Source organism: Vitis riparia, chromosome 13 (assembly GCF_004353265.1).
Source record: "Vitis riparia cultivar Riparia Gloire de Montpellier isolate 1030 chromosome 13, EGFV_Vit.rip_1.0, whole genome shotgun sequence".
Classification (NCBI taxonomy): Eukaryota; Viridiplantae; Streptophyta; class Magnoliopsida; order Vitales; family Vitaceae; genus Vitis; species Vitis riparia.
Window position 1 is genome coordinate 27962297 of NC_048443.1, and position 15386 is coordinate 27977682.

Genomic DNA, 15386 nt, shown 5'->3' on the forward strand with positions numbered 1-15386 from the left:
CCCTTAACTTTAACACGGCAATATCCCAGACTCAAAACGCTGCGTTTTGAACTGAGAGAAGCAAAGCAGAAGGGGTGCTTCCATCTTCCCCAGCTCTCTCTGTGCGTCAATGGAGAAGAAAACGGAGAAAGGGAAAACGGAGAAGCGGCCGAGAAGATCTCCGAGAGCGAGAAGATGGTTCTCAACGCCGTTTCTAGGTATTGCTTTCACAATATGGTTTCCTTTGAAACTCATTAATTATTGAAAACAAACAAAACCTAGAAAATTTCCCGTTTCTGGAATATTTCCTAAAGAGCTTACTACAACATGGAAGTATAAATTTATCCATGTAATTTGGATCTACGCATGTGTGATATGCATCCAAGAAGTAGTTAACATGAACTGAATTCGGAGAATTTGTTGTAGTTGTCGGTGACCTAATTTGTAGCGTTGTGATTGTCGGTAGTAATAGGAAGAAGATGATTTAGGAAGAAGTGGCTGGTGAAAAGGCGCAAACAAAGTACATGCGATGAGGATCACTTAGTGGGGTCTAGTTGTTTGATATTTGTTGATAGGTACTATTGATTTATTTTTGTGCTTTTGATTGTAAGGAAAAATGCTGGTTGATTTTGCTTGAGTAATGGGATTTTTTTTTTTTTTTTTTCTGATAAGTTAGTTGAGTAGTGGGATGTTGTATGCGACATTGATTTTGAATTTGTTTAAGTTCTCATGGAGCTCAAATCTGTCCTAGCTACTTCTGTTTGAGCTTGGCTTGAGAAAAATTTGAGCGGTTGATCTGATCAAACCAAGGCAAATGAAAACTAAGGGCCTGTTGGTGGTGGAAATTAAAACCATTTTTGTTTGAAAAATAGGACAAATGAATAATGATGAAGAAAACATGTTTGGAACTTTCCTAAATATGGGTCGTCCTTAGAACACAAAACATATTATTTTAGTGTTTTGAAGAATAAACACTTTTGCAATTGAAAATGATTTTGAAAATGAAATTTCTCTGTTTTCCTTTTCAAAAATGAAAATATTTCTAAAGCAAGGGGCCTAAGCTTTATGGCTGGGTGGGTTGGCATGGATATGGGGGGTCGAGTTTAGAAGCTTTTATCCTCGACTTAATAAACTACATTATCATAACTTTAGAACTTGACCATCACTAATGTGGGCTTATAGCTATTGCAGTGTTTATGAGGAAAATTACTCGGCGATGTTAGAAGGTGAAGATGAGCATGGATGAGGACTTAAAGCGAGGTTTGTGATACAACTCTTGACTATGGTTCAGCCACATGAAATTAACTGAAAAATGTACCCACACTTGCATGAGTTCAGTCCAAACAAAACATTGATCTGTGATAATTACCAAGGGACAAAGAAACAGTTGAGGCCTTTTAGAGGTACTTCCCAAGCTCTGCGTAAAGTTTTTTACCGCTAATTACAATATATTTTATGTTTGCCAAACCTATCAAAAATAATGTTTGCCAAAAATTATTATGTATTGATTTTTAATTATCCTCGTTTACTCAACAACCACATAATCTGAGTGGTGAATCAGTGTCAGTGTCAATGTCAAACGTGGGTAGGAGAATTTCCCTAGGTGTTTCTATGTTGGAATTGGGAAACTGGGATCGGCTTTGAGGCCATTTAGAGTATCTCACTAAATTGTGGCAACTGGAAAATCATGGCTGTGAATCCAACCATAAAACAGGTGTTCATTTGTCATTTTTCAATTTTCGTTTTTTTCCTCGATTTTGTTTCCCTTTTTATCACATTCCCAAATTTAGTTTGTTTAAATTGCGATGACAGACGTAATTTTCACATTTCCCATACAAGGCCAATGCATCTGCATTGTTTTGAGAGCATGTGTTTGGCATGACATTTTGCTATGGAGCTATTCTGCTGCTTAAATTTTGGAGAATCTTTAGATTGGTTTCCTTGTTATTAGTTTCACATTATGGCAAGTTGAGTGGCTTTCTTGCATTGTTTCATCAAAAAGATGATTAACACCAGTTCCCTCAGGTATTATTGTTGTTTGTGAACCAAGCCTTTGAGATTTTCTTGAGAACCTTTGGTTGAAAGGATTGTTTCCAGAAATTTGATGAGTTTTATAGAAATAATGATAGATTCGTTCTAAAAGGTACTCATATTCTGATATATCTATAGAAAATTTTCAATGAAAAAGGTGTACAATTAATAAAAGAAGGTTGGAGAAATTGCATGAAAAGGTTTGAGCATCATCAAGTTAAATCCAGATAATATTATACTGAAGGGTTAGACAGATCTTACCTTCAAGATGTTGTAAAAAAGAAATAGGATCTAATAAACTGTCTCAAACTGTTACATCTTCCCTGTTATTACATGGTAAATCTCATAAGAAATAAAGAGGGTCCCAGGGGAAGAACTCTGAAAAACCTTTTAGCTGTTTGAAACTATATGTTCTTTTTGATATCACATTTACAGACTGTAATTATCATTTGAAATATAAACTATGTACTGTCATTAATAATAGTAATCTATTTCAAATCCAAAGCACGTACCGAATTTTTTAACTCATCAAAGTATCTTAATTTCATATTAGCATATTTTCCATGCTCCACCTGAAGATTAACCTGTGTGACAGTAGTCAAATTCACAGTGTGGATGAATGAACTATTAACTGAATTCAAATTCAGCCCATTCATGCAATCGGCAAAAACTTGTCATATGGAAAAAAACAGTTTCTACCTCTGTGATCAAACTTTAGAAAGAGAGAGAAGCTGGAATCATGAAGCTGTGAAAACAACAATTTTAGAGTATCTTAAGATCCAGAACACCTATATATGCATGTGTAAATTTTATCTGTACTCTGATTCGTTAGGTTTGTATGTGTATTCAGATTATTTAAGTGCATGTATATGTGTTTATGGATATATCTATTTGTATATTCCTTTAAAAATAAAAACCATTATAGTGCATGTACACATATAAATGAAGAAGCTTTTTTGATGGAAAGACGTTAATGGTTATGTTTCTAAGTTTGGACAACTAAATTTCCTAGTGATCTAAGTTTAACTCTCAATGGTTTAACATTCACAAAATTCAAGAACTTTGAAAAACAGCAAGTTGAATAGGTGGGAACTGATGGAGCACCTTCCATCTGCACTTCTAACCTCACAGAAGACTGCAGAAGGATTGGCTGTTGGTCTGCCAATTCCTGGATTGAGAATGGGAATGGGACCTCAAATAAGTGCTTTTCATTACTTAGCATCATACCATATATAGCAATATTCTTAAGGGAGAAATACTATTGGTATCAATTCAAGGAAATTTAAATATATTTTGAAAAATAATTATTTTTTAAGAGATACCAAAAATAGTAAGTAATCATAATATAAAATAGAGATTTGTGTATTATTCTAATTTTCATTAGAAGAGTCAAAACGCTTCGTTTTGAAATGAGAGAGAAAGCAAAGCAAAAAGGGAGCTTCCATCTTCTCTTGCTCTCTCTATGCATCAATGGAGAACAAAATGAAGATTGTTGAAATCAAGAAGACACCAAGAAGATCTCCGAGAGCAAAAATGGTTTTCAATGCTATTTCAAGGTACTATTATCACAATGTAGTTTCCTTTTGAAACCCATTCACTGTTGAAACCAAACAAGACGTAGAATTCTGAAATATAATCCTAAAGAGCTTGGTATAACATGCAGATATGAATTTATTCACATAATTTGGGTTTACATGTTTGTTATATGCAGCAAAGGAGTAGTTAACATGAACTGAATTCGAAAAATTTTGTTGCAGTGGTTGGTAACCTAAGTAGTGTTGTGAATTTTGAGTTGGATTATGATGTTTCCCGATCTGTCATTAGGCTGGATGGGTGAGAATTGTGCTTCCATTTTTTTGGGATGAGGATTGGCTCTCAATGTGTTAATCTGAGGATGTGATGGAGGGACCAACACTTTTATGTTTAGTTTCCATATCTCTATAGAGTGGTGAGGGTGAGAAATTCCTTTGTTTCTTCAATTCGGAGTTCATTCTCTTCTTCAGTATGGAATTTCAATTTTCAATGCAATCTTTCTAACCATGAATTTGAGGAACTCACCATCCGTATGTCAACTGTAGTCTATATGTATTTATCATTCTCCTTCCTAGATATGAGAGTTTTGTCCTTGGTATCATCTGGTATGTTCTCAGTCAGCAAACTTCATTTGTAAGCCAAACCTCCACCTAAAATCAAGGCCTTTGCATGGCTAGTGGCAAGTAGGAAGGTTAATACTGATGACTTGTTACAGGTGAAGAGACCTTACAAAGCCCTTAGCTTATATTGGTTTATCATGTGTAAGAAAAGTGGGGAATGAAACAATCATCTCTTTTTGCATTGCCCAATAGTGTGGCATTTTGACATAGGTTGTTTGAATTCGTTGGGATTGATTGGGTCCCACCTACGAGTGTAATGGAGATGTTGACAATTTTCTACAAGGGTTTTGGAGGCCTCCATGGTTATTGCTGGTCTCACATTAATTTGGAATGTATGACTAGAGAGAAATGAAATGATTTTTTAGGATAGATGGAGAATTCTGTGGGCATTATGGAATAAGATCTATTTCTTTGCTTCCCTTTGGGTGCCAACTAGTGCATCATTTGGGGGCACCCTTTTGAGTATTATATTGCTAGATTGGAACTTAGCATGTAGGTCTACTAGATTGGATGAGAAGACTCTCTAAATGGGTGACTCTTCCATTGGGCCCCATCAAGTTGAATCTTGATGTGTGTTCTTCGGTAGGAAATTCAGGATAGCTAGGAATTGGAGGAATTCTCATGGATCATCATGGTACACTACTAAGAGCTTTCTCTAAATATGTTGAAGTGGGATGGAGATTCTAGCCTGTTGGAAGGCCTGAAGCTGGCTGAAGTTGAGGATCTTTCCAACCTTCTATTTGAGGGAGATTCAGCAGTAGTCCTATCTTGGGTGAATAAGAAAGAATGAAGCTCATGGAAATTTGGTGGATGACTTTGCCAAATTTTCTATTTTTCTTCAGAAAACGATTGCTCTTTTCATTGGATTTCTCATTCATCAACATGGCAGATGTGTTAGCAAAGCAAGGAGCCAAACATATGATACATTTGGGGGATTTTCTACCTCCCTGAATATTGTTTTTGTATTTGGGATCATCCTTAGATGTGCAAAGACCTGTCCTTTCTAGATAAGATAGTTTTTCCTACTTTTGATCAGAGTTTTTCTAGTGGTTGGTATTTTAGAGGAAGGATTTCTCATCCTTCTTTTACTTCTTTCATGGAAATGAAATATTTGTTTCTGATCAATAAATATATAGTAAGATGATTTGGTTAGTGAAAATGTTAATGTCAGAAAGGAAAAAGAAAAAGAAAACTTAGCATCTGTTTGAGGAGGTGGCAAATAAAGCTGCATGGGCTGTCATGTACTTTAATTAAAATGGTGCTCTTTTGGAAAAAGTTGTTGGTTAGAATTAGTTTTATATATGTCCCATGAGTTGATATTTGTTTTCTTGGATTTAGAGATAAAGGTAAATTGAGGATAACCTAGTAGGCTTTTTTTTTTTTAGGTGATAGGCAAATAAAAGAAGGATATTGATAGAAGCACCTAGCAGAAAAGGGCACAAACCAAGAATGCTTGATGAGGGTAATGGAGTAGGATTTGAGTTACACATGATTGATTTAAATTAAGATTGACCTTGCTGCAGATCAGGACAGTCCAGTTGTTTGATATTTGTTGATAGTTAATACTCAAATAATTTTTGTGCCTGTGATTTAAGGAAAAACGGGGATTGATTTTAGCTGAGTAGTGGTATGTTCTATGCAACATTGATTTTGTGTTGAGTTTAAGATCTCATGGAGCTTGAATCTATCTTATCTAGTTCTATTTGAGCTTGGCTTGAGAAAATTTGAGCAGGTGATTTGACCAGACCAAAGCAAATGAAAACCAAGGGCATGGTTGGTAGTGGAACTGAAAACTATTTTTTGTCTATAAAACAGAAAAAATGAAAATGATGAAGAAAACATGTTTGGAACATTTCCTGGAAATAAAATGCTAAAATATTATTTTTCATGTGTTGAAAAATAAACACTTCAACAATTAAAAATGATTTTAAAAATGAAAATTCTATGTTTTGAAAATGAAAATATTTCTAAAGAAAGCTTCTGCCTTTCTACTACTGACAGGCCTAACGTGCTACTGCTCTTTCCCTGTGAATATAGGATAACTTTTGCTGGGGGAATAGAAGCTCTTTTCTCAATTGAATAAGCTTAACTATCATAACTTTAGAACCTGGTCACAGTAATGTGGTCTTATAGCTATTGCAGTGTTTATGAGGAAAATTCCTTGTTGGTGTTAGAAGGTGAAGATGAGCAAGCATAGAATGAGGACTTGAAGCCTATATATGCAGCAATAATTCTAGAGTTTCTTAAGATACAAAACTCCTATATATGCATGTATAAATTGTATCTGCACTCTCTATCTTTTATTTTTCTTTTTCTTTTTTTTTCTTTTTGTGTGTGTGTGTGTGTGTGTGTGTGTGTGTTCCCATATTATTTCAGCATATGTGTGAATAAATACATTTTATGTGGAAAAAAAAAAACACTGCTCTTATGTATGTTGATATATTGCATGTATACATGTAAATAAAGAAGTTTTTTTTAGATGGAAACACATTAATGGTTGTGTTAGTTTGGTTTACTAAATTTCTTTGCGACCTAAGTTTTTAACTCTCAATGATTTGTACAGCTGCAACATTAAAGAACTTTGAAAAATAGAAAGTTGAATAAGTGGGAACTGATATACACCTTGGATCTGCACTTCTAATCTCACAGAAGATTGCAGAAGGATTGACTGTTACTCTGCCAATTCCTGGATTGAGAATGGAATAAGTGCATCTTGTTACTGAGCATCATATCATATCCATACAATCTTCTTAAGGGGGAAGTACAACTGATATTAATTCAAGAAAATTAAAATGCTTGAGCTTCATTTCATGTATTACAAGCTAGCCCTATTTTTTTTATAATAAAGTCACAGGGACCACATTTAATCACAGGCCAACGAGATTCTCCTGAATCCATGCCATGCTTTAGATAGGCCTGTGTCGATCCAGATCAATAGAAATTGATTTGAATAGGATTGATGCTATTTTATGCCCTAGGCAGATCTTTGATAGAAGCATGCAAGAAATGTTAACCGTCAAAAGAAACAAGGCATTCTTGAAATTTGACATTGTTTTTGTAGGTTAGCTGAAATAGTCATAGGAAGGGCTCTTGGTTCCTGGGCTCTGAATGATGGCTTCTCCCAACAGCTTGTATATTGTATGACTGCCTCCATATTCCTATTTGAAATTTTTACTATGAGAAGTAGCTTGAGTAATAGGTAAGAAACTTAACAGGAGATTCCTTTGAAATTAATGTAATTTATTCTTATTATCAGGGAAGATTGGATGTGATTTAGTACTGGGAAGATTATTAATCCTTTTTTGCTTTTAGATAGGAGGCCTATTAATTCACAGAAACCTATTTAATTTGAATCAACTAAGATAAGATTTATGGGGGCAAATAAAAAATGAGTAAATAGCTAATAATGCATTAATTGAGTCATTATTACTGGCAATGCTATGTGATTAATATGGAAAGCATACCTATTTAATATAGAAATTTGCCTATACACTTAGTTTTCCTCATTAATGAAGAAGAAATCCTCTTTGTGGAGTATGAAATTCCATAATTTTGAGAAAACTGATATTTAATAATCAGACTCCGTTGAGACTCTCCATTTAATAAATAGTCTGTCCAATTGTATGATTTATTTCCTTTTTTTTCCATAGTTTTCTCTTTTGCCTTTGTCTTTTTGGCTTTCCCTTTTCCCTTTTCCTCCCTAAAATCCTTCTTTTGCATCGTGTTTTGGAGCTTTTCTTAAGGAGAAAACACAGCTTGTTCTTCTCTTCGTTGCTCATTTGACCCCTCCTTGTCTCTTTCTTTTCTCATCTTACAAAGAGCTTTGCCTCCCTCCTATCAAAGAAAGAGCATTGGTTCCCACTTTCCCCCTTTAGCTGGAAGCCCTAATTCCTTCAAAATGTTTCTTCTACTCTCTTGTCACTTTCCATAGAAAACCCCGATTTGCAACCATTTCAAATCAGTCCTTTTCTGTTGTTTTTGGTGAATGACTTTTCCGTTGCTGGTTTATCACCAATCAGGATATAGCTTTGCTATTTTCCCATATTTAGAGGCATACAAAAGCAATTACATTGAAGGATTGACAAACTTGGAAGTGTCTAATCTGACTTTTAGGGCATCCAAGCAGCTGGTTTTCTTCAAAATTCTAAACCAACTCTTTATCTTCTAGAGTCAATTCTACCATTTTGTTCCATTTTCAGTTCATCTCATCCATCCAAAACTTTCCTAGATGATATTGTCCTAGTAAGTTTTCTTTCAGATCTTTCACCACCCCTTTTTAGTTCTCTAATCTGAGAGTTTCAACTTGTTTTCTATGGAAAATCTTCAAGAGCGTTTATTACTTTCCTCGTCTTCATCTTGTTCATCTTCTTCCAACCCACACCTAATGTCAGTCACTGCTGAATGCTGGAGTATAACAAAGCTAACAATCCAAGAGATATTATGTGCTATTCAACCAACCATAGTTTCTGAGCAAAGGAGGAAGGAGATTATTGATTATGTTCAGAGGCTAATTAGGGATTCTTTGGAAATGAGGTTAGAGATCTTTTCCTTCAATTTTTTTTATTTCTCTTGGTAGGGATGCTGAATAAAAATGGTGGGTCTTTCTCTTCTTTTAATGTGGTTTTTATTTATATTTTTTTTCTAATAATTAGGTTTATGCTAGTCTTTTTGCTTTCACTCAACAGTCTGGTCATGGTTAATTTTCTTGGTAATACATACAGTTAGCTTCTTCCTCAAGGATTGTGGTTAAGTTTAATTCCAATTTTTTTTGGAGTGGGAAAGCAACTAATTCATGATGTTAGAATATCATAAACATAACTCTTATTCTTAGTACAAAATCGGTAGAATAAAGGCTGTTGCTACCATGTTGTTATATTGGAGTATTTCTAGTTGATCTTCTTTTGGTCACTTTGCTCAATTTTTGTATTCCTTTATTTGTTGTGAAGTTACAAAAGCTTCATTAAGGAATGATATTAAGGACGGCCTGGATTATTTTTAGTGGCACCTCCTCCTGTGACGAGTTATATGCTGTATAAGTGACCCATTCTTCTGTTTTACATGAAAGCTGTACTGTATGAAGGCTGTAGTGACCCATTGTTCTGTTTTATGTGAAAGCTGTACTGAACATCACTGCACAAAGGTTGGGCATCCTAGTAATTCACTTGATATGCGCTCTCAGAAATTTCAAACATTTCCATTCATATCAACTTGTGACATGCTGTGAATGCATGATAGAGAACCAAACAAATTAGAGAATGGGTAACCTGTAGTGATCCTTGCACATCTGAAATTTATTTATTAATAAAAAAAAATGCTATCTTTGAAATTGCTTTATTCTGGGCAGGAATGAGTAGATTCTAACAAAAGCAGTCCTTTCATGTAGCATCTTAGATCTTCATATGTTCAGGTGTTAAGTTTCTGCATGGCGCTTAATTCTTTGTTTCTTCAATATTCTCATCTATTGCAAGTAGTTGTCATCATCATGTCTCTAGTATTCTCATTTTTTGGGGTGGCTTGGGTTCTTCCTTGATCAAAGACATTCTTCTTAGGTGGCATGGCAGTTCTACAGTTCAAGGGAGAAAGGTATCTGGAAGATGACACCTTTATGCTTTTTTGACCGTCTAGAAAGAGAGAAATAGAAGAATCTTCTAGGGCTTCAACCTTTCAGTCTGGTGATGAAAGACCTCTTTTTAAAGTATTTCCTTTCTCTATCAAATTGTTCTATAATGGTTGTTAATTTCTTTTTGCTAGACTTTGTTGATAAATTGGGTGTTGGGTAGACTATGTAGTGGTTTCCTTTTTTTTTTTTTCCGTTTGCATTGGTGCACCTTGTATGCTTTCCTTGTACTCAGGTTGTACCCTTTTGTTAGGTGTTTCTTTTAATACATATTACCTTATTTTTCCAATCAAAAGAAAAGGTTGTAGTTTATTGGTTTGGTATTTGAAGCTTTAAAGTCTTAAAAAATTTCACCTGTACTGCTATGCATAGCTTACAACACCAGAGATATTGAGTTTTCATCTTTCGCATTCTTCATTGACATGGCATTCAAGTTTATGCTATGAACAGCTTATTTTTTGTTCATTTCTTGACTTAACAGAAAGGTATTTGGGGTTTTGGCTGTTTGTTGCCTGAAATCCTTGCTTGATCCTTTGACATGGACGTGAAGTTTTAAAACACTAATGCATGTAGAAAATATGAGATATCAGTTAATTACTACTTCACTGCTTCTGTTCACAATTATGTTTTTTCTTTTACACTAAAGCAAGCAATGCTGGAGAGGAGGAATAGCCGTTCCATTGAAGTACTACTACAAGTTTATTTTGAGGAACCAAAAAATATAAAGCTCTATGTAATTTTCCAGAAACCATTTACAGTCATTCGCATTATGTAACCTTCTTTTTCACTTCCTCACATACTTTTATAGGTGCTCCCATTTGGCTCAATGCCACTAAAGACCTATCTTCCAGATGGAGATATCGATCTCACTGCCCTCTGCCCTGAAAATGATGAAGAGGATTTCGCTAGAGATGTCTGCACTCTCCTTGAAGGTGAAAGGCAAATGGGCTCAGAGTTTCGAGTAGAAGACATTAGCTACATTCGGGCAAAGGTTTTGTTCACACTAATAATCCTCTATATACATCTGTTTCATTTAAGTGGTCAAACTCCTTTAACTGATGGGAAAAAAAAAAATCTCCTACATGAATGGAAGTATATCAGCTTTCATAGCCATTCCTTTCTTGTAACCGGTCTTCTTGTTATCTTCTTCCATAATCATAGAAGAAACATTTCTTTCTTGTTTTTCTATCAGAACTAATGGAGGCCAGATAATTACCAACCTCATTATTATCTTCCCATAGTCATAAAAGAAATATTTCTTTCATGTTTTTCTACTGTAACAAAAGGAGACCTGGTATATCTGATTTCACTGTTTGGTATTTGGATTTCAATGGCAGGTTAAGATTGTGAAATGCATGGTACAGGATATTTCCGTGGACATATCTTTTAACCAAACAGGTGGACTCTCTACGCTATGCTTTCTTGAGCAGGTATGGCTCAATCTTAACCACAAGGTCCAAAAGTTTCAGGTTTCCTAATTAATGCTGTGTTATTAAAAGGCAATCAAAATAACATTAAATTCAAAAAATGCACAATCTATTACAAATTGTGCAGCATCACTCTGATTTCACTGTGTGCCACGTTACTAAACTTTTTTTTTTAATGGTCGGCCTAAAACCGCATCCATTGAACACGGTTTTAGTTGAAACTAAAATCCACCTTTGTGGTCCTTTTTGTGCTTAGCCTAAAACCTCCATCCGTGGAATACGAATTTATGAAAAAGAAATCATATTCTTATGATGCGGCTTTAGCTTTTCTTACTGTTTAGATCTGCCAAAGATGAAACTGGAGTCACATTCCTAAGATGTGGTTTTTGTCGTTTAATCAGCACTACTCAATAACTGTGGCTGCTGTTTGTCAGTTTCCATATTGTTTTTGTCGTTTAATGAACACTACTCAATAAATATGGCTACGGTTTGTCTGTTTCCATATTATGTTCTACTAGCATCTTAGAATTATATTTTCTTCCTTTACTTTTGCTTCTCTGTACGTTTTATTTTAGTTATTTGTTAAAAGAAAAGAATAAGCTTTTTAAATGTCTACATCTGGTGCAATCATTCGAACAATTCTTTGCAAACCTCAAGGAATTTAATCCTAATAATGTGAAACATTTGTTTTCTTATTTCAAACTAAAATATATGAGATTTGCTCATATGTATTTTTTCCTAAATGGTTCACTTAAATGTTATACAATTAGATTCTAAATTTAATAGTGTTGATTTCCAGATTTGATTCATTCCCAATTAAAGATAAGGAAAGAATTAGCAAGGTCTCATCATTTGTTTTGCTAAGGGCATGGGTTTATTGCATTCTTTTATTCTGTAAAATCAATATAATCACCAATAGTCTGCACACACCTGTTCCTTCATGTTTGAAATGTTTTTCCAAAAAGAAAGGATCTGAGGATGTAGAATTTAACTTTTGGAGCTGAAGTCCTCAATAATTTTGATTTTTTTTCTATATGTTAAGTTCTTTATTGATGAAAAAGACAGTTATTGTCATGTACTGCAGTTCATTTTTTGGTAGACAACACAAAGAAGGATTAGTATCATATACTACATTTTGTGCAATCATCTTTCCCCCTCCTTATGATTATTATTATTATTATTATTTTGACATTTCTGGTGCTGCTTACTTCAACAGATCGACATTATTATTGGGAAAGACCATCTTTTCAAACGCAGTGTTATCTTGATCAAAGCCTGGTGTTACTATGAAGGTCGAATTCTTGGATCGCATTGTGGCTTGTTGTCAACATATGCATTGGAGATCTTGGTTTTATATGTGATTAACCTCTTTTATTCATCATTATATTGTCCTTTAGCGGTGAGTACTCTTTTGTCTGCATTTCCATTTTTCACACCCCCATCTGCGTAAATGAGCAATCTCCTACTGGTGCTGTTCTGTTTGCAGGTCCTGTACAGATTTTTGGACTACTATAGCACATTTGACTGGGAAAAATTTGGAGTCAGTGTACTTGGTCCTGTTTCTATATCATCCCTTCTCACAGGAGCGCGTGAGTCATGTTTAATCATGTGGTTATGTCTAATGGTGTGCTTTTGCCATTTGATTGGTTTACCTTTTTACTTGATATTCCCTGATTTTGTGCTCTTTGTAGCAGAGGCAGCAGAAACTGCCGATAAACCGTTACTGATTAACGAGGAGTTTCTGTGGAGTTGTGTTGAAGCATTTGCAGTTTCAATAAGGGCATCTGAATGTACAAAGCAGCCATTTCTAGTGAAACATATCAACATTCAGGATCCCCTGAGGGACTACAACAATTTGGGGCGTAGTATAAGCTTAGGTATTTGACCATTTTCTCCAGCTGAAGTGGCTTCTAGTTATTGCTTTAGAAGGGTAGACTTTCATTAGTTTATGTACTAAGTCTGTCATATACAAACTTCCTGGCTGCCATGGAATGAGGGAAGCAAATTTTTACAATTTCACAATGTGTTTAATACTAGGGAAATCTAAATACTTCATCCATTCAGTTCAAACAACGGAAAGTCATTGGTTAAAAAAGCTGGTTTTGTGCATATCAAAAATAATAATAACCATAATAAACGACATGGTCTTGCATGGTATCTAAATTTTGGTGGGAACTTAAAAGGAATTTTTGTTAGTATCTGGATGTTCGGCGACCATGATATTCTCCAACACTCAATAAATATTTGTGAAAGTAAGAAGGAAAGATACGTGAAAAAGTGAAGTTCAGTTTTTGATGCTTTAAGATATTTGAAAGGTGCATATAATCCTCTTTGTTCTTCTTTTTCTTTTTTAACAAAATAGTTTTGTTGGCTAATTACTTCTTGATGACTTGAATTGCCTCCTCCAGGTAACTCCTACCGGTTTAGGTATGCCATTTCAGTTGGGGCTCAGAGGCTTAAGGAGATTCTCATGCTACCAGAAGGAAGAATGAATGAGGGACTGAAGGAATTTTTCAACAATACGTTAGATAGGAATGGGGGGGGACAAGGGGCAGATGAAGGTGATCTTGTCCCATTTGGACCTGGAAGCTCTAAATTCTGTAGCCTTCAGGGAGACTACTACGGTTGCCTCAGTAATTTGCATTATGGGCAGTTCTATCATGCCAATCTCTCATCCTTCTCTCTCCATCCCGGTTCACTAGATGTCCCATTTCAGTGGATGTATTTTAACCAAAGTTATGTGCCTTGGGGGTACACAAACCATTTTGCCTCAATGCTCCCATCCCAAAATACTTTCCAGTTTTACAGCCCCTCTTTTCAATTTGAAGAACAAGAAAGCAACATGAATGCTTATGTCCCAAGCCTACCCTTCTGCTATGAGACTGCTAGCCAGTTGTCTGGGCTTGCTTATCATTTTGAAGAAAAGGTGCCACAAGGAACAGGCACATTCATCCCTAACATGGTATATTGATTTGAAGTCCTTATTCTTAGTTTGAATCCTCTGTTTCTCATTATTCTTTGTGATCAAAATGGCCAGTTCAGTCATCTATAAGTTTCCTTTTGCTTGAAACTTTGCAGGCCCAGATTTTTCATAATGATTTAAACAGATGGGAGCGTGGACAGGATCCAGAACATGAACCTCGGAGTGGGATGCCACAAACCAGGTGGGCAGTTAAGAGGAATCCAGTCTCCATGGCTAGCAGTGTGTTGTTGGAACCTGAACAGGAGGACGGAAAAAATTCAGAACCCACATTGCAGGTTCTGTCACCTAAACCTGAAGATGAGGGAGGGATGGTTTCAAAATCAAAGAACCAAGCTCCATCCTTGAAACCTGAACAGGAGAGACAGAGCAATCGGGAATCCAAAGCACAAGATCTGGTTCTGAAACGTGAATCTGAGAGTGATGAGGGTAGTCAAGAAGCCAAAGCACCAGGTCTGGTGCTGAAACCTGAACCTGAGACAGGCAAGAATCGAGATGTGTCAACTCAAGGCCTGTTGCTGAAACCTGAAGTTGAGCAAAGAAAGAGCCTGACTCCAGAATCCACTCCACAAGGTCCATCGGCAAAAACCCCTCCAGCAAACTATGACCACAGTGAGGTACCCCCAGAGATGAACCAGGCCCGAGAAGCTGTAAACAGTGGCTGCCTTCACCCGCTAGAAGAATTCCCAGAACTTCCACACAAGCTGAAGCAGGACAGCAGCCTTGATCCCAAGGACGGCAAGAAAGAACTGTAAGTACTTCCTCAATTGCTACTATGTTCAAAAGCTCTAAGTCTTATACATTATTTAGGACACCTCTCTTTTCTAATTTTCCATCGCAGGGTTCCTGATCAACCATACTCCCTTGCAGACCCCAACGATTTTCCTCCCTTGGGCAGCAAACAGAAGGGAAAAGGTAAGAGTCAGAGGAAAAAATGATAATTAGTTTAATGGCAACAGCCCTTGAGCAATCTTAGTTTCTCAGAAGGATCTTCTCATTTTTCTGCTTTTCTGTTAAGACAATGTTTCCCATTCCTTTCCCATTGAGCTCTAGAAACCGGTTTTGTTTTCCCCTGTGAACTTTGGATATCTAACTATTTATGGCTAATTATCTGACTATTTATGGTTAATGAAGGTTTAGTTAGATCCAGCTATGCAATGGGTTCTTAATCAATTTGTACAATTATAAACTAATGCCTT

The 15386-nt window shown here is 35.7% G+C and overlaps 1 protein-coding gene across 11 annotated transcripts; it reads left to right on the top strand.

The window, feature by feature from the left end:
- Window positions 1-51: 51 nt before the first annotated feature.
- LOC117928550 lies at window positions 52-15340 on the top strand. Of its 11 annotated transcripts, none has more exons than XM_034848436.1 (11): window positions 52-197; window positions 1171-1382; window positions 10427-10513; window positions 10589-10771; window positions 11118-11210; window positions 12424-12606; window positions 12694-12796; window positions 12899-13084; window positions 13616-14169; window positions 14286-14938; window positions 15029-15340. In XM_034848436.1, the coding sequence occupies exons 3-11, from the start codon at window positions 10433-10435 to the stop codon at window positions 15123-15125; spliced, it is 2133 nt and encodes a 710-aa protein (XP_034704327.1). In that variant the 5' UTR covers window positions 52-197; window positions 1171-1382; window positions 10427-10432; the 3' UTR covers window positions 15126-15340. The 11 variants fall into 11 exon arrangements, with proteins under 11 accessions (XP_034704327.1, XP_034704326.1, XP_034704329.1 ...); XM_034848435.1 differs by having other exon boundaries at window positions 1171-1239; window positions 9713-10513; XM_034848438.1 differs by having other exon boundaries at window positions 1171-1239.
- The last annotated feature ends 46 nt before the right edge of the window (window positions 15341-15386 follow it).

Bases quoted from the DNA above. Each gene is read 5' to 3' on its own strand.
- LOC117928550 (XM_034848436.1), top strand. From the start codon at position 10,433: ATGCTGGAGAGGAGGAATAGCCGTTCCATTGAAGTACTACTACAAGTT. The intron at 11,211-12,423 runs GTATGGCTCAAT...TTACTTCAACAG, and splicing joins CGCTATGCTTTCTTGAGCAG to ATCGACATTATTATTGGGAA. The intron at 13,085-13,615 runs GTATTTGACCAT...TGCCTCCTCCAG, and splicing joins GGGGCGTAGTATAAGCTTAG to GTAACTCCTACCGGTTTAGG.